This window comes from Coniophora puteana (assembly GCF_000271625.1).
Source record: "Coniophora puteana RWD-64-598 SS2 unplaced genomic scaffold CONPUscaffold_3, whole genome shotgun sequence".
NCBI classification, from domain to species: domain Eukaryota; kingdom Fungi; phylum Basidiomycota; class Agaricomycetes; order Boletales; family Coniophoraceae; genus Coniophora; species Coniophora puteana.
In genome coordinates, this window is record NW_006913055.1 from 2314126 (window position 1) to 2333656 (window position 19531).

At 50.6% G+C, this 19531-nt stretch overlaps 4 protein-coding genes across 4 annotated transcripts; 1 reads left to right on the top strand and 3 right to left on the bottom strand.

Moving 5' to 3' along the window:
• Window positions 1-722: 722 nt before the first annotated feature.
• CONPUDRAFT_135816 (uncharacterized protein) lies at window positions 723-1972 on the bottom strand. The gene is made up of 5 exons (XM_007767865.1): window positions 1776-1972; window positions 1593-1681; window positions 1413-1530; window positions 1279-1352; window positions 723-1223 (listed from the first exon to the last, which is right to left on the bottom strand). The coding sequence occupies exons 1-5, from the start codon at window positions 1869-1871 to the stop codon at window positions 1064-1066; spliced, it is 537 nt and encodes a 178-aa protein (XP_007766055.1). The 5' UTR covers window positions 1872-1972; the 3' UTR covers window positions 723-1063.
• Window positions 1973-2484: 512 nt separating this feature from the next.
• CONPUDRAFT_120102 (uncharacterized protein) lies at window positions 2485-5419 on the bottom strand. The gene is made up of 19 exons (XM_007767866.1): window positions 5251-5419; window positions 5007-5179; window positions 4933-4945; window positions 4712-4879; window positions 4455-4643; window positions 4325-4393; window positions 4091-4267; window positions 4019-4039; window positions 3947-3960; window positions 3851-3896; window positions 3726-3797; window positions 3663-3675; window positions 3559-3611; window positions 3400-3507; window positions 3323-3345; window positions 3194-3267; window positions 3084-3128; window positions 2899-2996; window positions 2485-2827 (listed from the first exon to the last, which is right to left on the bottom strand). Exons 1-19 carry the CDS (start codon window positions 5337-5339, stop codon window positions 2782-2784), a joined length of 1491 nt encoding a protein of 496 aa, XP_007766056.1. The 5' UTR covers window positions 5340-5419; the 3' UTR covers window positions 2485-2781.
• A 218-nt stretch (window positions 5420-5637) lies between these two features.
• On the top strand, window positions 5638-14595 carry CONPUDRAFT_142660 (uncharacterized protein; the record flags this gene model as incomplete). Its single annotated transcript, XM_007767867.1, has 21 exons — window positions 5638-5857; window positions 5917-6061; window positions 6220-6236; window positions 6383-6610; window positions 6900-6937; window positions 7019-7027; window positions 7088-7247; window positions 7306-7875; window positions 7931-9105; window positions 9162-9699; window positions 9751-10217; window positions 10281-11818; window positions 11880-11954; window positions 12024-12246; window positions 12311-13009; window positions 13290-13358; window positions 13439-13508; window positions 13863-14068; window positions 14248-14263; window positions 14331-14422; window positions 14557-14595. The coding sequence occupies exons 1-21, from the start codon at window positions 5758-5760 to the stop codon at window positions 14593-14595; spliced, it is 6474 nt and encodes a 2157-aa protein (XP_007766057.1). The 5' UTR covers window positions 5638-5757.
• A 616-nt stretch (window positions 14596-15211) lies between these two features.
• Window positions 15212-18529, bottom strand: CONPUDRAFT_151356 (uncharacterized protein; the record flags this gene model as incomplete). The annotated part of the gene is made up of 10 exons (XM_007767868.1): window positions 15212-15227; window positions 15282-16458; window positions 16512-16589; window positions 16650-17054; window positions 17115-17258; window positions 17307-17410; window positions 17464-17607; window positions 17657-18033; window positions 18082-18405; window positions 18461-18529. 10 exons carry the CDS (start codon window positions 18527-18529, stop codon window positions 15212-15214), a joined length of 2838 nt encoding a protein of 945 aa, XP_007766058.1.
• Window positions 18530-19531: the final 1002 nt, after the last annotated feature.

Genomic DNA, 19531 nt, shown 5'->3' on the forward strand with positions numbered 1-19531 from the left:
GGGGAGCTGCGGAGTCGGCGGGGGCAACGGTTATATATGGGCGCCACGGTCGCCCTGGGTTTTCGAATCGAAAACTTTGGACAGGCTCACGCCCACCTGACTACATAGATTACCGCAAATAAAACGGGTCTGGGAAAACAAGGGACGTTGTCACCCGACAAGGAGGGAGAATCGATGTTATTATTCGGCCCAAGGGAGGAGACGCCGGGACGTGGGATACCCCGTCTCAGAAGCTGTGTGCTTTGGCCCGAAAATATCGTCCTTGCGTGGGTCACATCAGCGGCAGGACCAGTATTGACTGTGATTATCATCATCAAGAACTGAGGCTGAGGAGGTAGGAACGATGATATCGTTGAGCTATGCCAGTGTGGACGATTGACAGTAAGGTGCAGCCTTGGAGATCGCGACGCGTCGCGGTTACGAAAGGGGTGGGAGAAGCTCCACAAAACCGTTGTCCTTGACTACTACCTTGGAACAATGGCAACTGACCACTCTCCACAATTCATTGTCGTGTAGTGCATGCGGGGAAGACCTTTCAGCATCGCGAGGCGTCACCGTCATTATCAGTCTAGTCACAATAACTAGGCACTTTACGCCCTACCAACTGATCGGCAATCAAGTCAACGTTCAGTTTGCAGCGTTACAACTCTCATAAGAGAACCCGAATTCACCAAGATCGTCTGAGATGTTCAGACAATTTGCTTATCCTCGTCTACAATCTCGCTCGCAAATCGTAAAAGGTTAAATTGACTTCTAGAACACAAACACCTAATCGACACAACTAATGCTGCTGAACAAATCAAGATCAGCAGACAAACAACATTGACCTGCACAGTTGCAACAGACAGACAGACAGTGATCATGATAAATAAGAAATAACAACTACCAGCCCCCGGGCGCGGTAAAGGTTGTAGACAGTTGGTACGGTGGTATCAGCTGAACACTGAGTATAAACAAGGGTTTCGCACGGCTTCACCCTATATAAACAAGGGGGACCGCCAGCGGGGTATATGTACTACGCGGAACGGACTGTCGAGCTGGTCGTGTCGGTCGGCGTGGATGTTTAGAGGACGAAGGCAGCGGCGGCGACGGCGACGGCGCCAATGGCCGAGAGAGCGCCAAGAGGACGGGTGGACATGGCACCGGACGAGTTGGGGTTGGTGCCCGCGTTGGCTGCGCCAGCGGGTGCGAAGGGGGTGCTGCTAGCTGCGCCGGCGCTCATGCTAGATACGGAGGCGGTGAGGACATGGCTGGTGAGCCGAATGCAAGGTAACGTACGTGGTACCACCGGTAGAAACGGTGGGGGACGTGGAGTTCAGGCAGGAGGTGTTGTCGCTACCATCAACAGTAATCTGAAATGGGACACAACGTTAATGGGTGGAAAATCAAGGATAGGGTGGATGCAAACTCACGGTACCGCTCCAAGCCTCCTCGCCCTGGGAGTCCTGGAGAGAGAGGACGACCTGGGTTCCAGCAGCGAGGTTGACCGTGTAAGACGTAGAAAGTCCGTTGATCTCGCCGAGGTCGACTCTGCGCACGCATCCATCAATATGAGCCGTCGAGGTGCATTCATGAATCATACTTGTACTCACACTGCATCACCACAAGGGTCCTCCGCCGGGGTAATGATGAGGTCGTAGGGGCCCTGGGATTGGGTCCAGGTGATGTTGGCCGCCTCACACTACAAGGAAACAGGTGTGCAACGGTATTCATTTAGTATTCTGTGTAGAAAAGCGGGAGAAAACCCCGCATGACGTCGCAACACAATTACACACCTGGGTGAACTGTGGGGTGTCAATGGTGAAGTCGGCGAGCACACCCTGGAGAGCGATCGCGCAAAAGAGGGTAACCTGGAAAAGAGTGGCGAACATAGCGCAAGTGCTGCGGTGTGCGGTGGTGAGGGAGCGAGGGTTATATACGGCGGCGGCGGACGCTTGGGAGGCGAGCCTGCAAGGGTGGGGGAGGGTTGACGTTGGGACGGAGAAAGAGAGATAAATAATACCGGAAGCGACCATGCCGCGTCCTTATGCGTCCATTCACATACCCAAAACCAAACGGTCCCGCATCACAATCAATCAATTCAGGCCCCGACCGTGCCCTCCTCGATTCTCTTATGTTTGATGACACGCCTGTCACGGTTCTTCATGTCCGCCATGTGCGTTTTCAGACAAGTAACTTCTGTTTAGAGATGAACGGGTTGAGCCCTGCAAGAGACGCTGCCACTCGTACGAAACGTGCACAACCGCTAAGTGAAAACAAGTCTCTTTTCAGAGACCTACAATGAGGAAGACTCAGAGATTTTCACCCTGACAACCATCCAGATATCCAACTATCGGTTACTCTACAGCACGCGAGTTGCGATGATAATGGTCCATAGCGGTGTGGGCCCTGTGGGGAACTAGACTCTCAAGTGGGTCCGAGGCTTTTTCGCCCTTCTCTTCTGATCTTGATGACAATGGAAAATTCATCATGTACCTTGGCTTGGCTATTGTCATTGCAGTGAGCAGCATTACATTGTGCACGCCCGAAGACGCGTCTCAAGTAAATGAAATTACAGAATTTCTGTGCGACAACGCGTCGTCTTGCTACGAGGCGTAAGCACTTTCATCTTCTCAACTTCTCAAAGTGGGACTATAAATAAGCGTGGTGGAGCAAAGTGCATTGATGCAGAGCTATAAATAGGACTCGAGAACGCGCTCGGGGATTGGTCGACGGACGCGCCCAAAGACCGGAAGACGAGTGCGTCCAGCAGCACGCCAAGGAACATGTCGTCGAAAGAACCTATAGTTTGCTCTTGATCTCGGAGATGTTTCGCCGCTTCGTCACCCTGAAACACGAGCCACGCCAGTGAGCATGCGTCCTGACACGTGCATCAGCGAGGACAAAGGTCAAACATACCCGGAATGAGGCACAACGCTGGGGCTCATCATCGGCCCGTCGACCGGCTCCCGAGCATCCACGGGCACATAGTCGCGTTTTTCGGCGCCAACGTAGATCTAGCAGCAGAAACGCGGCGCGGCGAAGTCGAGGTGTTGCAAGCGATCAGCACGAAGGTTGCGTCGCGTCCTTTATGAACGGCTTACCTGTCTCGGGCGCCAGATCTTGACGCCGTCTGGGCTGAGCATCATCTGCGTTCGCCAGGGTCAGCATGTGGAGACCTCGCGGAAGAACTCGAGGAGGGAAATTAGCTCACCTGCCGCCAATGAGCGAGCCAGCCGACGACACGTGGAACAACGAAGAGGACGGGGAAGAAGTCGAGAGGGAAGCCTATTGGCGGGTAATTAGGAAATCCTCGTGTCTCATACGTCGTGAGATGACATACCCATGGCACGGTAGATGAGGCCGCTGTAAGGGATAGTTTATCAACACGGTGTTGGATAGTCGTGGTTGAAACATTACCTCCAGAAGTCGACGTTCGGTGCCAGTTTCCGCGACACGAAGTACTCGTCCTTGATGGCAGCGTCGTGCAAGGCCATCGCGGTGTCCAGCAGTTCATCCTTGCCGGTCCTATGCATGGAGTCAAGCACACTTTCGTTCATAAAAGGTCAACGTTCTTACACTGCGAATACCTCATCGGCAACTTTGCGTATAATGAACGAGCGGGGATCGGACTGTTTTTCAAGGTTCAGAGACAGTTACTGCTGAGACGGGTGCGTGCTTACTGTCTTGTACACGCTGGTAACTATATAAGAACGTATGAACGTCGGAGAGAGCTATGTACTCACCGGTGTCCGAAGCCAGAGAGCACCTTCTCGCGCTTCTTGACGGCCGCAAGGAACGCGGGCACGTTGTCTGGGCTGAAGGCTGCTCAGAAACGCAAACAAAGTCTGAGAGGCGATGCTGTGCGTACCTGCCGATGGAAATCAACATGCGAATGACAGCCTCATTGGCGCCTCCTGAAACTGGAATGAGAGGACGTGGCATATGAACGAGGAAATTACATTACCGTGCAATGGTCCGCTGAAAGCATTGAGGCGATTATTTAGTTAAGGTTTCTGTCTAACAATATAGAACCTACTAGAGAGAAGCACATCCAGCTCTGCAAAAGTTCATGAGAGTTACATCGGAAAAGAGAACGAAAAACGCTTACGCTACCGCGCTGTACGGGTCCACCAGGGAGCTGCCTGTCTGGAGCACCGTCGTACTTGACGCGTTCATCTCGTGGTCCGCATGCAGAATGAACAGGATATCAAGAGCGCGTTCGAGGACAGGGTGCGGCCGGTAGTTGGCGTCAGATGGAGAGAGGTGGTCGAGCTGGTAGAGGAAACTGATGAAAACGGCGTCAGTCAAGCCACCCAGGAGAGATAAGAGGGACGATGCTCACGAGGCGGCGTAGCTGAGCCCAGTGGGAGGCGTAACAAACTCTCGACCTTGGCGGACACGGTAGGCCATCCTGTAAAGCAGTGAACTCGTTCAACAAGTGTAATTGGCGAGGAATGAGCGAGTGAGCTTACGCAGCAAGAGTCGTAGCTTTCCCGATGATCCTGTAGATCTGCTTGTCCATATTCCTCAGCGCCGCCTCGTCGCCCTTGGCGCCCTTCGTGTACAGCGCCTGACCCTCGAGTGAGGGGTTGGCTTCGCGGTAGTACGAGCCGAGGTAGGCGTACGCGCTGGTGAGCATTGCCATGGGGTGGGCGTCATAGCTGAGAGGTTGAACCACGATGTCAGACAACTGCTGCAATGGAGTGTTAGCTACAAAATGTAAACACACCGGAAGGCACGGAAGAAACCAGCAGCGTCAGCGTGCATGACGCCGTGGAGCAGGACCTCGTTCTCGAATGTCGAGTATTGGGTCTTGGATGGGAGTGAGCCATAAATCAGAAGATACGCCGACTCAAGGAAATTGGACTGCTCGGCGAGCTGTTCGATTGGGTACCCTCTGGTATGCTGTCAGTTCAAGGCCACAGGCTCCGACCCGAGGAAATAATTCACCTGTAGCGCAGAACTGAGTACAAGACCAGTAAGTCAGTGCGTCTGGCGTCGGACCATGCAGGAGTAGAGCGCACCTCCAGCATCTCCGTCAATATAGGTGATCCTGCTCTCAATGACAGCGGTGTTCAAGAAGCCTTTGTCCGAGATGCGCAGACCCTTCTCCGTCTCGTCTTCATCGCGGTCCTTGGGACCCTTCGGTGCCTTGATAGCCTTGAACGCGGTCGCGGGGATGCTATTTCGCGAGATCCTGCATCCAAGCAAAAGTTTTGTAAGGTCACGTCTAAAGAAGAACTCGGACGAGTAGCAAGTATGACGTACGGGACGGTGTACTGCTTGCCGGTGCGGTTGTCCGTGACAGTGAGCGAGTTGACGTCTCCGATCTTCTGAGCGGGGGTGTTCTGTCCCATAGTGTTGACGGTCGTAGTGTATGCGAATGGAGAGCTGAAGAAACCTCGAGGACTGTGTTCTTATGGTCGGCGGGCGGGGTAAGTCCGGACCAAGGACCAGATATTTCGAGGGACAGGGGGTCGAGATGCCGGGGGCCACAGGATTTTGCCGCGTCTAGTGCGCAGGGCCTGCAGGCTCACGTGCCTTCCTGCACACATATCTCTCAACTTACCTCTCCTCTCTCCTACCGCCTTACTAGTCTCGTCATATCTCCCTGCCCACATATCTCTCGATTCCACCTCTACTAATCCCCCTTTCAGTCTCGCCAACCATCATGTATAAAGTTGGACCCATCATTGACCCGCGCATGGCTCCAGAACCCCTTTCAAAGGCACGGCAACACCAGCTAGAACCTCAACATGGCTACTGCGACCAAGTATGAATATCAAGGGTTACACAGTGTGCTCCCCCATGCTCGGAGTCTACTCGACCGTGCAGGGTGGCAGGATCTTGTGGACCAAGCAAGACGTTAGAACTGGTCAGCAGTCTGTCTTGTCTTATGCTCTTCGTGACCACACTCTTGACACCAAGTTATAGGGACGGTCCTGACCTCTGTCCCACAAGCGCGATATCCTGTCTACACCCCAGCTCAAAACAGCCTATTCATACTGCACGAATGCCACTCCAGAAGGTTCACTGAAGGAGTGTATGGGATGCTGGAGGGTTGCAATACTGTGACGCTGTGAGTTTCATGCCCGTTATTCCTTGACACAGAGTTCATGCTGTCTTTCATACTCCAGCCGAGCAGCTAAACCACGCGAGCGTCGACGTTGAGGTATGCTCAGTATGTTGGATACTATTGGCATCGCCAACCATGATCCTGCTGACTCTTGCTTCCAGACTATCCACGACCGGTGGTGTGTCGGTCAATGACCTCAGTTATCAAGTGTAGACTGCAATCTCCGGCGGTGTATATCTGCCTTATCAATAACAACGCATCTCGTCAACCACTCCAACTCCCATACCCGTGTCTGTCTTATGAGTTTAAAATGTCTTCCAGTAGTTCCGCTGTGCAATCTTCACCGTATCATTGCACTTCGCTGCAAGCCTGCATTCTGCTGCACTGCACTCTCTGCACTCCTGCACCACTCCTGCACCACACTGCACCACACTGCACTGCACTTTCTGCACATCTGCACTACGCTGCGTTGCACTGCTGTCTGTGCCGAAGTTGTGCCGTTCTCCGCAATGTGGTTTATCTTCCCCGGGCTGAGTTTCACGGGTTTCCAAAGTAAACGGCTTTGCACGGCAAGCCTACAATTTCATTTGTCCGCTTTCTAATGTGCCCCTTTTCCTAATTATACTGATCCTCAGCTCGTTTTTTCGAGACGCTCAAGCCCTGTTACTCGGAATTCCGTCCATGCAAGCCACACAAACACTGATCTCATTACCTCTCCGCTGCTCGATGATGCATATGATGGCCAAGAGGCCCTTCGTATTGGATTCTTGGGTGATTTCAGCACTTATCAACCAGCCGCGTTGAAGGCTGCAATATGAAATATGATCACTGTGATTGTCAGTGTCAGAGCAACGCGCATGGATAAGTGTCAACATCAAAGTTACGCATCTAGAGTAACTTTCAATTTGCCAGCGCAGCCTTTGACTGTTAACCTTCCCCATCACCTGCTTTCTAACACAGGCATTGGAGGTGAGTGAGTTTTGGCAGTTCCTTAAACTCGATAAACAATTGACTTATGTCTCTCTATAGCATCTACTTTACTCGCACTTCATGAAGCCGACCACACAAAACCAACCGTCCCAGGCTGGGATCAACCAATCTACCAGCAGCCCAGGGGCCAGTAGCGGTGCTGGTGCACCAGCTTCAAACGTAGCATCAAACCCACTGGTGCCCATTCTCGATGCCCACAGTAATGGCAATATGGTGGTCGCAATCGACTTCAAGTACTGACACAACTGTTCAATCAGGGAGAGTTTATGCGTATACACTGGCATATGGGCACCTGGAGCAATCGTCCTCTACAACACCACCTTCACCATTTAACGTTCCACCACCTGCACCCTTACCTTATTCTGTACCGGGTGCATATCCAATGCACCTTTTACATCCACATTACCCTCTGCCGCTGCCTCCTGTCCCTTCAGCATACCAAGGATTTTCACCGTATCAGTTCCCCCTTGCATACCCCACACATTTGACTACACAGCCTACTTCTATCCCTTCTATTTACCCGTTTCCCCCACAGGGCTATACCACCAACTATGCACCGACATTACCTCCTACATCAACCAATACCATACATCCTCTGTTCAACCCGCTTGTAAAGCAGGTGCCAACCACAAGCCCCTCCGCTCTAAAACCAGAACCAAAGGAAGCTGCCGCCAGCTCAGCTGCAAAGACAAGTGTTGGCCGCGCTGCTTCGGCACCTCCAAGCTCCCATCATGGACATTATTCTGGTAAACTTTCACTACGTGACACGGCCTGGTCTCGCAAACCAGTATTGCAAAAAGCCCAGCAGAATAAAAATTCAGTGAAAGGTGCGACAGCTGTTTTGCAACACTTTTGAGACTGTAAACTAAAAGGCTGTTGTAGTAGTCCAGAACAACAGCAAGCCCTCAGATATCAAGACTTCCAAGCTTGAACATCGCACCAAGACTGTCCCAACGCAGCCAGCTCTTTCTATAACCAAAGCCTATAGGTTGGCCCACAAAGATGACTCCGACACAGATACATCCAACTCCTCGGATGGCATGAACTCCACTGGCTACCAGACTATAGTTTTCGAGTCTGCTGACGATTGGGACTACAAACCCAATGGGGCATTCGAAGCTGAGGTGTCCAAAAAGTTTCATAAACAAACTCGAGGGCTTATGGTTCATTGGGCTACATCTACATACGGTGTACCATCCGGCCCCCCGCAAGCCAAGAGATGGGATAAAGGTCAATGTAGCAAGCGCTCCTGTCAAGGTATCATCACTTGTGAAAATGACAGCTGCAATGTTGTAGTCCGACCACAGACACGAAAATCTGGTATCAGGGTGCAGATCAGCAGGCCATGCCACAGGTGTGGTGCATCACTTGTCCACGAGCCCTGCGAGAACGTAGCCGAAATATGGACGTGGAGTGGGGGATACCATTATCGGAATGGGATACATGGTCACAATCACTCTTGCCCTCGCCCCTTGCATGCCTCTGTTAAGGAGGAAGCTCAGTTCATTGACATATGCGAGAATCATCCTGCAGCTGGTCCAGCAAAGCTCATTGCCGGAATAGCCACCCTCAGTGGCGACAGACGTTCAGTTGCTGATATTTCACCTGCTTATGTCAACATTGACCGTGTCACTAAAGACCGTCAGAAACTCAAGGCATCCGTACCCCGTGGAGGTGACACCTTCATCTTCGACTTTTCCCACTTTGACCGTAGCCACCCAAACTTTGTCACATCAACTCAAGTTGGCAATGTAACAGTGTTGACCATGCAGAGTAAATTCATGAAAACTTTACTACTCAAGGACCACATCACAGATGAGCCAGTCAATGGGTTTGTGACCGACGCAACCCACAAATACTTTGCAGACCACAATGCCCTGCTCCTCATCACGGCAACTTATTCCTTAGAGCTCACCCGCTGGGTGCCAGTCCAGTTTGCATACCTCAATGGCGCAACAGCAGCACATTACCGACAGCACTTCCTGGCTTTGTTCAAAAGCATAGCACTCCAGGCCATTGAACGAAAAATCCCAGTGACTGATGACCTATTTGCAGGGGTACCTTCATTCTAAGTTATATCCCGCCATTAATATGCTAAATTATTCTGTTGTAGGTTGTTGACTTCAGCGATGCAGAACGGATTGGCTTTGAAGAAGCCTTCGTTGATTTTTGGAATCTGCACCGCCAGATAGATGATTGTACAGAGGACCAGCTGCGTGATGCTGCAAAAAGGTGCCTAAAAGGTTGCCACCAACACTTCATTGCTGGAACCACCCGGCTCAAGCGTACTGGCATCATCCACTCTGACCGGAATTCCAAGAGCTATTTTGATATGTGCATCAGGGAGATGATGAACACTCACGATCATCACCAGTTTCAGACCATGGTTTCTCAGCTTCGTGAACGTTTTCCCAAAGCAAAGTCTTGGCTTGACTGGTGGTTACGACCTGAGCATGCTGCCCTGATCTTTGAAAGTCAACGCAAGATGAAGCCCCCCATCTGGGAGGCAATACCCTTTAGCACCAATGCGTCTGAGGCCATGCACGCACAAATATACAGGGCAATCAGCAACAACTTTGCCTTGATGGAGGGGCTCAATGGTCTCTATGCACTTCATCAATACTTCTTTCGTCTCTACGTGGCTGCTCTTGGTGAGCACATCTTTCCTTCATTTTCTGCTGTGTTGCTAAGGCTTAGAGTAGCGGGGACTCCTATCAAATATGAACCCGGCATACCATGGAAGCAACGCACAGAAGAAATTGGTCGGAGCAAATCCGGGCGTCGACCAACAGTTCATCTACGCAACAATGGTCCTCCTTTCAAGAAATCCGAACTTCTGAAGCATGAGTCCAAACAAACTGACCGCGAGAATATAGGATGCCCTTGGACAAAATTGTCTTGCTGGCTTGACACAGCCCTGGAGCTGCTATTCTGGACAGCTATGCGTGATTTTGATGACTACAGGCAGCACTTTAACCACTGCCTAACAACTGCTGATTTCTATAAACTCTTCAGCATCGTTGATCTCCGTTACATGGTCATCACTGATGATCCATCCGCTCTAGGAGGAGATACCTCAAAATTACTAGGAGAGCAACGTGACATGTTCAGAGCGTTTCTCAAAACAGTTGGTATCATTAGCTCGCTGGATGCCGAAGGCTCTGTCTTTGTACGTTTTGTCTCATTATCTGCACTGCAGTCTGTATAACTGCTGTTATAATCTGTAATCTAGGCATGGTTATCAAGACTGGTCACAGACAGCAGATTTTTCACTGGCGACAGCGATGATTTCTTGGCGCACTCATACTTTCAAACCCTCAAGATCTGCATTCGCACGTGCAATGGCATACCCTTGAAAAAAACCCAGCACAAGCCCACTCATCCGCATATGCAAATATCATCGCAGCCACAGACTCACTTTGGCCTGTCGCTTTTTAGCCAAGATCATACCACCTACGGTGGCAGTGTTCAACGTTGGTTCCAGGCTATTACACGCACTTACACTCCACATGATCAAATTGGCTCAGGTTGCTGGCGTGAGGCCAGTGGTGCTAAGTACTGCCACGGTCAAGGAGAAGTAACCACTGTTATTCTATCTTTGCCTGTCATGCTCATTATAGATGTATTTGATGACCCAACACACAACCGTCCGCTTTCTTGGGATGTGCCAAAGAAATTGCAAATGCCTGTCCCCAAAGGTGAAGACACTTCAACGCATGGGCTGTTCTATGAGCTTGTTGGACTAGCCCTCTATTCTCCTACGGATCAACACTTCATAGCACGTTACTCTGCTTCTCCTCTTGGTGGTTTGAAGGAGTCAATCTATACCTATGATGGTATGCATTATGGTGGTCAGCGGCAACGTGTAGAGCCCGTCAGAGGCCAGTCTATTCTTGCTGGTGCAAACCCTATTTTACCTCCTGGATACTCTCCCAATGCACTGGTCTATCGCTTACATGGTGGCCTAATGGCCCAACAAGAATTCTATGCTCAGCGACTCAAAGATATACAGCAAGTCTACAGTATAGCAGCTTCACCCGACTCCTTTGGTGCACATCCATATCTAGTGGTTTGCAAAGAAGGATTTAAACAGCTTGACAGTTCTAAGCGTCTTTGGACACAGAAGACATCACTTGTGGACTATGAGGAAGAGGCTCAGCAAGACTTGGCGCTGGCACCTGCATTGCTGGAATCCGACAACTCTGGGGCACCTCAGACTTTAGCTTCTAATACTAATATTGTTCAGACACAGGTTGTGGCAGATGCACTGGCACCTCCAGAACCAGACCCAGAGTTCCCTCTCTATTTATCCAGCTCTTTCGTCTCAGATGTCAATTTGACAATCCCCATCTCTGAGTTGCCGGTTGCAACAGGTCAGCCTCAGGCTGTACCATCCACTTCCGAGTGCCCAACTGCACCAGACTGGGTTGCAGCCAGACCCTCTGACAATGAACCGGCTGCAGAACACTTAGCTGAGCCCAAGGACTCGGATACTCAAATGAACCTGGACCACGACAAGGACAAAGGCTCCACATCAAGTGCAATGTCTGACTTTCTCATCAAGTGTCAATGCGGTCTTCAAGGGGATGGATATGCAGTCGATCACGATGATGACTTTGTTCAGTGTGATGAATGCGGAAACTATTCACATGTTGCATGTCAGCGAGATGGCCGGGCCTCTGGAGCTTCTTCATGCAAGAAGTTTGTCTGTGATGATTGTGACTTCTGGGTGCTTAAAAAACGGACTGAGAGACCAGCACCGAGCCGAAAGTAAGTCCTATACTATTCTTCTTTGATGTTCCAACTTGATCATGCTACGCTTCTGCCCCAGGAGCAACCGGCATCTTAAAAGACGGCCTAAAGATTTCAAGGATTTGCCCACAACTCCATTGGCTAAACGGTTAAAGTGCGTATCTTATATTCAGCAGACAAAAAGTCTTAGATCCACAAATACTAACGTTGGCATTTTACATAGACCTGGGATTGGTGCCTTGGCCCGTCATGGAAAATACTACTACCCCGTGCGTCTTTTAAGACGTGTGTATTCTGGAGATGGAACGGTGGCATGGAAAGTCAAGTGGTGGCGGAGGTGTTTATTCTCCACGAGATGCTCACCACCGCAGTATGAGCTGCCTATCCCTGAACAGGATGTTGTAGATGCACTCTGGCATGATTGGAAGACTCGGAGGATGATCAGGGTGAGTAATATCCATGCAAATTCTGTAATTTAGCAGGCCCTCATGCGTAGTATTTGTGATCAAGCTTGGACAATTTGTTCACGCAGCTGAGGAAGAGGATTGCAAGAACATTGTGTCGTCTTTTGAAGACTACCCGTGTCCACCTGATATTGCAAGCATCCTACTACCTCATGTTGAGAGGCTCTGTCAACTTTGGATGTCACCAGACTCTGTGAATCCTGATGACTTCCCAGTCATGGAGTACGTTCGCTCATACAGAAAACCAAAGAACAACTTCGGGCAGTACAATATCCCTCACACTGGTGATCTCACTACCCTTGAGCAGGCACAAATTGCCAACTGGTTTTACTGTCATGTTACACAGTCTAGTAAGGAGAGCATCCATGTGCTAAGCTGGCTGGAATGTGCACCGCTTGCTCACGCGTACACTATTGTTGTTGCACACAAGAAGCGACAGCAGTTTCATTCCTCACCCAGTTTCAACACCTCGCTGCCAGAAAAGGAACAAGTCCGCTTGATATTCCGGATGGCCTGGACAGACCTCTCATTGTATAGCTCACAACTTGACCCAACCGATGTGGACAGAGAATGCCTTGGCCAGCTCGAAGACAGGATGTTTCAAAAGACTTATGATGCTGGGCTGGCTGGCAATGATCAATGGGGTCTTGACGCTGGCAGCCATCAGCATGGTTGGAATCCATATGCTGGAGTACGGAATGTGCTGGAGGATGAAGATGAAGAGGGTTCAGAAACCGAGTGTCAAGTACGTCTCGCAGTCAACTCTCACCTATTTGACGTTCACAGTTGAATAGGTTGGCCCGAGCTATTGTAGTGCTAGCGATACAGATTCTCAATCTGAACCGGCTCGCAAGAGAGTGAAAGTGAAACCTACACAACGCACTCGTAGTCATAGGGCACATCGGGGATCAACATTAGCACAATAAGGATTACGAGAGTAGGTACACCGTGAATGTAAATCTATAGGGAAAGCTACAAGTCCACATAACCTATGAATGGATTAGTGGATCAAATGTTACAATTAGGACGCAACCGAGAAAGACTCACAAGAAAGAAATCTTAGACCCACTGGGTCCAATCATCGAAATGCGGGGGTAGGCATGTATAGGAATAAGGGAAAGCTACAATACCACGCAATCTATGGATGAATTAGTTAATCATGTGCCACGATTAGGAAGCAACCGAGAAACACTCACACGAAAGAAACCTTGGACCCACTGGGTCCATTCATCAGAATGCGGGGGGTAAGCCAGGCCCTAGTGCAGTTTCAATGCACCAAACCTGCACAACTGTACTGTAGAGTTGATGCACCAACACGTACAGTGTGGTTCTGTGCACCAATACATTGTGCCGCTCGCCAAGCGCTGAATAAGAGGTGCACCAGACGATCAGCAATACCCAAATTAGTTAAGCAGACTGTTAGGTGCACCGAGCCGCTGTCTGATGCAGAGTAGTGGTGCACAGGCCTGGATTAGCACTGGTGCACCTAATTAACTGGTGCACCCCACTTCTTGAGAAGGCCGGTGCACCCGTCCAGTAGCGCGTTCTGCTGGTGCACCCGTCTGATGATGCATACCCCTGGTGCACCGGTGATCTAGTATGGGCTGGTGCACCTAACGTTCTTTCCCAATACGTCCGGCTCAGCGTCTCCCGAACTTCCGAAGCCATCAGTCTCATACGTTGGTGCACCAGATTTCATAACACTGGTGCACCGGGCTACCGCCTCATCTTGGCAATCTGGGTACCAAACATGCAGCTGCCTTCCACTGGCGCGCATAGGAAGGTACTGGTGCACCGAAACCTGGTATGTTTATTATTGGACGCAGAAGATCTGATGGTAGCACCCGATTGGGGAAGCTTCTAGCTCGCCGGTACATGTTGGGGCGCTGGGTCTCGGTTAAAGATAGTGCTAGGATACTCCGTCTCGCTTGTTTCCCTCCCCCTCCCTCCCCCCTTTCCCCCTTTTCCGTCCTCCGTCTTCAGTTCCGAGAAATGTGCGGTATGTTTCATGTTTTACTCATTGGCGGTTCATTGCTCGCTCACCGTGCACTGCTGGTGTACTGTAGAGTTGCGCAGCACTTTAGAGAAGATACATGGACCAGCACTGCCGGTTGAAGGCCAGCGTACGCAGTTCTGCAGAGGCGAAGCTTTTCATAGGGTGAGCATCCCTCTTTTCGACCACCTGAAAAATGGTATTGACACGACGATATAGCACGACAGGCAGTAAGACTTTTCTTGGTACCTTGCGAGAGTTGAGCTCACACTAAGTAATTCTGTATGGTGTTCTTATAGGCTCGAAACAGCTATCACATCAGTTCCACACTCGAGTGAGTCTATCCAGTCTTCTATCCTTTTTTAAAGTCCTTTCTCATCGCCAGGGCAGTACATTTCTTAATGTTAGATGACTTCATCTGTCCTGTGGTGAAATTGACGGGATCACATCCATCATCTTTGGTGAAGTAGGGCTTTAGTAGAATGGCTAGTACTCTTCGTACCGTGTATCTAGGTCAAGTTTGTGATGAATACTCAGCAGATTTTGACATGAGCACGTTGATAAAGTAGGGTTCTGGTAAAATATCACGTCGTATCGTAAAGCTTACCAAAGTTCGTGATGAGTACTAGATAGCCTTTTTGTGCATATTTTATTGCAGCCACCCCGCCACGCTAGTAATACAGCGCGTACAAACAGAAAACAAGTACACAAAAGCGCGAACGCCCAATCATTTTTGGCATGAACACATATCCTGTCTTTGATATGGCACTTTTGCTACAAGAGCTGTTTGCACTTATCACCCAATAAGTCAAATACTCTTTTCGTTACGAAGTATCACTACAAAGACAATCGAATCATATCTACTATTTCGATAAACCACGTAGATAATGCCAGTCAAGTACAGGCTAGATAATCGCGTTCGGTGCTAAATTAACGAGATAGATATCAGTAACATCACCCGCTTGAAATTCTAAGATGAGAGACATGTCAGTCTGAGTCAGCGGTAAGTATAAGTGATACTTACTTTTGGGCACGACTCCTCTTCTTCGGACACGGAGGGTCTGGCTTAATGTTCTCCTTATCAGCTGTAATGCACGGGCCGCCGATCGCTTGATCAGCCTTTCTGGGGTTGTATTCCTTATTACGGTTGCGTTGCGGACGACTCGGTGCCAATCCTACGTTGGAGATATCGGGAAGATGCTGTGTCTCCGTCCCTGGTGTCTGTATCATGGGGTGTGGAGAAGACACCAGCCGCTGCGTAGGAACATCGGCTGCAGGTGGGGAGGACGCGGGGTGCGGGACAGAGGCCAGAGAAAACGCCTGCTGCTGTAGATGAACGTTGGCGACGGAGGCTTGGCCGGTGCTGGGGGGAGTGTTGGCATCCGATGGCAGTACATGCAACGCCGAAGATACTGGTGTGAATGCCACGGGGGATGCTATAGGCGAGACAGCAGAAGGTGCCGCAGAAGGAAGATTGGCTGAACGCATTTGAACGCCGTTCAGGAGTGTAACAAAAGTGTCAAGATTCCGATGTTCAGGCACCACCGGAGGGGATGGCGATGGCGGACTATATGTTGCCTGTGCTGTAGAGGGCAAAGTGTGAGGAGAAGAAAGCGTGCCTAGCGGTGCACTAGATGAAGCAAGTGCACCGGGGGTTGGACTGGAGACGTTAGTGTTGGCAAGATATTGAGCTCCAGAAAGTGAAGAACCAGGCAAGACGCCGGCCTGAGACGATCCACCATAAAGTGGGCCATTGGACGAGGCGTAGGTCGAGGATGTCATGCCATGGAAATATGAGTTAGGCGTCGATGGCACACCAGAGCCGACAGGCGAGTTTAAGACAGGAGGAGTGTTCTGGGATATGTTGAATGAAGCCGGCGCCGCAGCTACGTTGAAGGCAAGAGACTGATTCTGAGGTGTGTTATACGGCACGAAGTCGTTTTGGCACACTGTACCCCGCTCATGTGAGACCGGATATTGAGATGAGGCGTAGCCGGAAAATTCTTGAAAAGGATCGGGGACAATGGCGTTCGAAGCTAGGTGGGACGTGGGGCCGACATTTCCCAAGGAATTCTCTTGACCGGTTGTTTGACTGGACTGCCACTGCCAGATGTCCGATGTGTCGAAACCAAAGATGTCGTAGACACCCTGAGTGTTTTGCAAGTCGGAGGCGTCGTTGGGCAACGTATCGAAGGTCGAGTCTGGGATGTTTCTCAGTTGAGGGAAAGGTTAGACTGTTGCGCGCACGACGAACCGTAGACCATATCAACGTCGTTCATAGCATTAGCTTGGCCTTGATGGTGGTTCCTCATGTTGAACATAGCCAATTCCGCTGCATCAACGTAGTATAAGCACCGAAAAGCCGATTGGAAAGGTAAATATGAACGCGTACCAAGGTCTCCGGACTGTGTGGAGTCTGGTGCACCAACAGCGTTTGGTGCACCAAGAGCATCCGGCACGCTCGCATATTCTGGTGCACTAACAGCATGCGATCCGCCGAAGACACCAGGTGATACAGTGATCTCTGACCCACAAAAGGCATTCGACGCACCAACGCCATCTGATGCAACGACGTTCCACGGTGCACCAGCGCCGTCTGAACCAGCGCCGTCTGATCCTCCGAAGGAGTCTGGTGCACGAACATTCTCCGGTGCACCAGCGCCGTCTGAACTAGCGCTGTCTGATCCTCCGAAGGAGTCTGGTGCACCAACATTCACCGGTGCACCGATGACGACTGATGCGCCAACATTGTCTGGTACACCACCCGCAACGGCAGAGCCGGGCAAAGGATCTTCTGCTACTCAGCAAACAGGGTTCAGTTCATGTTGCGCGATGCAGCAGCTGGTGCACCACTCACCGACGTCCATCTTATAAAGACCATCCTCGTGAAGAGAGAGCACGGCGCTTCCACATTCCCCTGTCGCGCCTTCGCTGTCCTCCTCCCCCTCGTCTACGTCATCGCCTATGTTTTCAGGGATGACTATCGGGCCCTTGAACGGGGCTGATCAAATGTTAGACAAGATTTCAGGTGTGCAGTAAACATACATACGTGCAGCAGTCTTCATGAATACCTTGTAGGCCTCCCGCATCTGCTTCCACTCCGGCGAAATATGTTCGAAGCTCTGACCAAGAGGGTCCAGGCCAACGTGAACGCTACGACAAGAGGTCAGTTCTCGCATCACGGCAGGCACTTGACTTTTACTTACTTGCCAACCGACGGCTCCCCAGTGACAGGGTCATAGCAGCCTACAACAAGAGAGAAGCAGACGCCCTTTGATTCTCCACCCACGGTTGTTGAGGAAATATAGTCTAAGATAGCTTGCAGTGATGGTACGATCGTTCGTACGTTGCTGATGAAGATGAGATACTGATAATGGCAAAAACAAAAATACAACTCACGATCTGACCATCTCGACGAAGAGGGGGTCATTATCTGGTAGCTCACCTGTGAGTATCTCCTTCTGCTTCGCCTTGTTCTCCGCGATCTCCTGAAGAAGCTCCGCAGACGCCGATGCAAGACCCTTTTCGGCTGCTGCCTTGCTAGCTGCCAAGATCTCAGCGCCACTCGGTTTATGACCCAGAGCGTCGAGACGTGCTTGCAAATCGACTTCGAGATCCGGGCGCTTGAGCCTCCAGAACATCTCCCAGTCTTTGCTGACGCGGCTGTTCTGTTTAATCATCCTGTTGAGATGCCTAGCAGTGCTGCCTGCTAGTACAGCGCGAGGTTTGGATGCCAAGGCATTCCGAGCAAGCCAGCGAATATGGTTGTAGATTTGCTATGTAGTATAAGTATCAATGCTACCAAAATAAAGACCACCACTTACATTGCGCCGAAGTTCAACACCTCGATTCAGAGCAGCTTCTTGAAATTTGGTAAGAATAGCGTCCTTGGGGAGTTCTGGAAAGAGAAACTGCTGTTCGGACCAGTTGGTATGAAACTTCGCGTATATCGGCGACCAGAAGTTGGTGTAGTTCTTGTCCGGCATACGCTTAGTGAGGTCAGGAGCATGACCATCGAGAAACAACCTCTGCTCAGTACTCCACTCTCCCCGTTCGCTGACTCTGGTGCCGGTGGAGACCAACGCGCTCTGCTTCTCTAGGGTGATCTTGTTTCGTAAGTGAGCCGCTTGAACGAAGAACTCGACTTCCTGACGACAACGTCAGCGATCTGCACCCACGAATGAGATATGAAGAGATACTCACTATATCAATGTTGGCCTTGACCTTCTGGGCCTTCGTAGGTTTTTTCGGTTTGGTAGGATCCTTCGGCATAGTAGAAGAAAAGCGGTCAACGAGTGGTTCTAGTAGGGAGGAACGGCAAGTGAGGCTTCAAGTTTGAAGGGAGACAACGACGGGGCAGGTATCAGAAATAAACAGGTTTGACGCGTAGCGTAGAATGAAGGGCTGGTGCAAAGACGGTGAACGGACAGCTGGTACACCAACTTGAGGGGCTGGCTGGTACACCGACGCTTTTGAGAGTGTCATGGATGCGTTCAACAAACATATAATCTCACGCGTAATTGGGCTTGGACTTGCCTTTCATAACAAACCAACGACCTAGAGCGCGTTGGATCTGAGTCAACAAGATTCAGGCAAGGATGGTGCACCAAAAGTCAGACTCTACTCAGCCATTTGACGATGAAATAACCTTCTTAGGTCAAAGAGGTGTGCACCTCATGCTTGATCTACTGCCAGGCAAGCGAAGGCCGCTTTGATGGTTGAAGAGACGTCAGGAGCGGCCGAGTGTGCACGTAAGAGAAGGCCACCTTGACAGTCTCCTAGATGCTAGGAGCCGCTGGGCGTGCATGGCAAAGGAGAAGACATAGGCCTAAGAGTGGTATTAAGACATACCTCTGCGAGTATCATTCCCAGGTGTGACAACGTCTCGTGTGCGTAACATGTGAGTCAGCAAACCGTTAGTGAAGCATTGCAAGCGCTTGATGCATGTCTGATGCAAGTACCTTGTTCGGCTTCTGTGTGAACGGCTCTAAGTGTGCATAGATCGAAGCCAGAAAGTCGCCGAGGCTTCGTTGGGAGTTTGTTACTGGTTCTGATTCGCATCTAGGTGTAGTTCGCTTCTGGTTCAAGCTGCGTAGTGAGGTCACCGCGGGGGCAAAATCTTAGATCCAGTTCTGACGGTAACTTCACACGGTCTGTCCGTGCGCTTGTCCTGACTGTACTCCAAAGATAGGACAATAACACAAACAACTTGAGAGTTGTATATAGCATTCTGACGCCCAATGAAATAATTAAGCCCGAGAGCTCCGATAAAAC

Bases quoted from the DNA above. Each gene is read 5' to 3' on its own strand.
- CONPUDRAFT_120102 (XM_007767866.1), bottom strand. From the start codon at position 5,339: ATGGGACAGAACACCCCCGCTCAGAAGATCGGAGACGTCAACTCGCTC. The intron at 4,644-4,711 runs GTGTGTTTACAT...TCAACCTCTCAG, and splicing joins GGTTTCTTCCGTGCCTTCCG to CTATGACGCCCACCCCATGG. The intron at 4,394-4,454 runs GTAAGCTCACTC...ACTGCTTTACAG, and splicing joins AAAGCTACGACTCTTGCTGC to GATGGCCTACCGTGTCCGCC.
- CONPUDRAFT_135816 (XM_007767865.1), bottom strand. From the start codon at position 1,871: ATGTTCGCCACTCTTTTCCAGGTTACCCTCTTTTGCGCGATCGCTCTC. The intron at 1,531-1,592 runs GTGAGTACAAGT...ATGCGTGCGCAG, and splicing joins GACCCTTGTGGTGATGCAGT to AGTCGACCTCGGCGAGATCA. The intron at 1,353-1,412 runs GTGAGTTTGCAT...GTCCCATTTCAG, and splicing joins AGGAGGCTTGGAGCGGTACC to ATTACTGTTGATGGTAGCGA.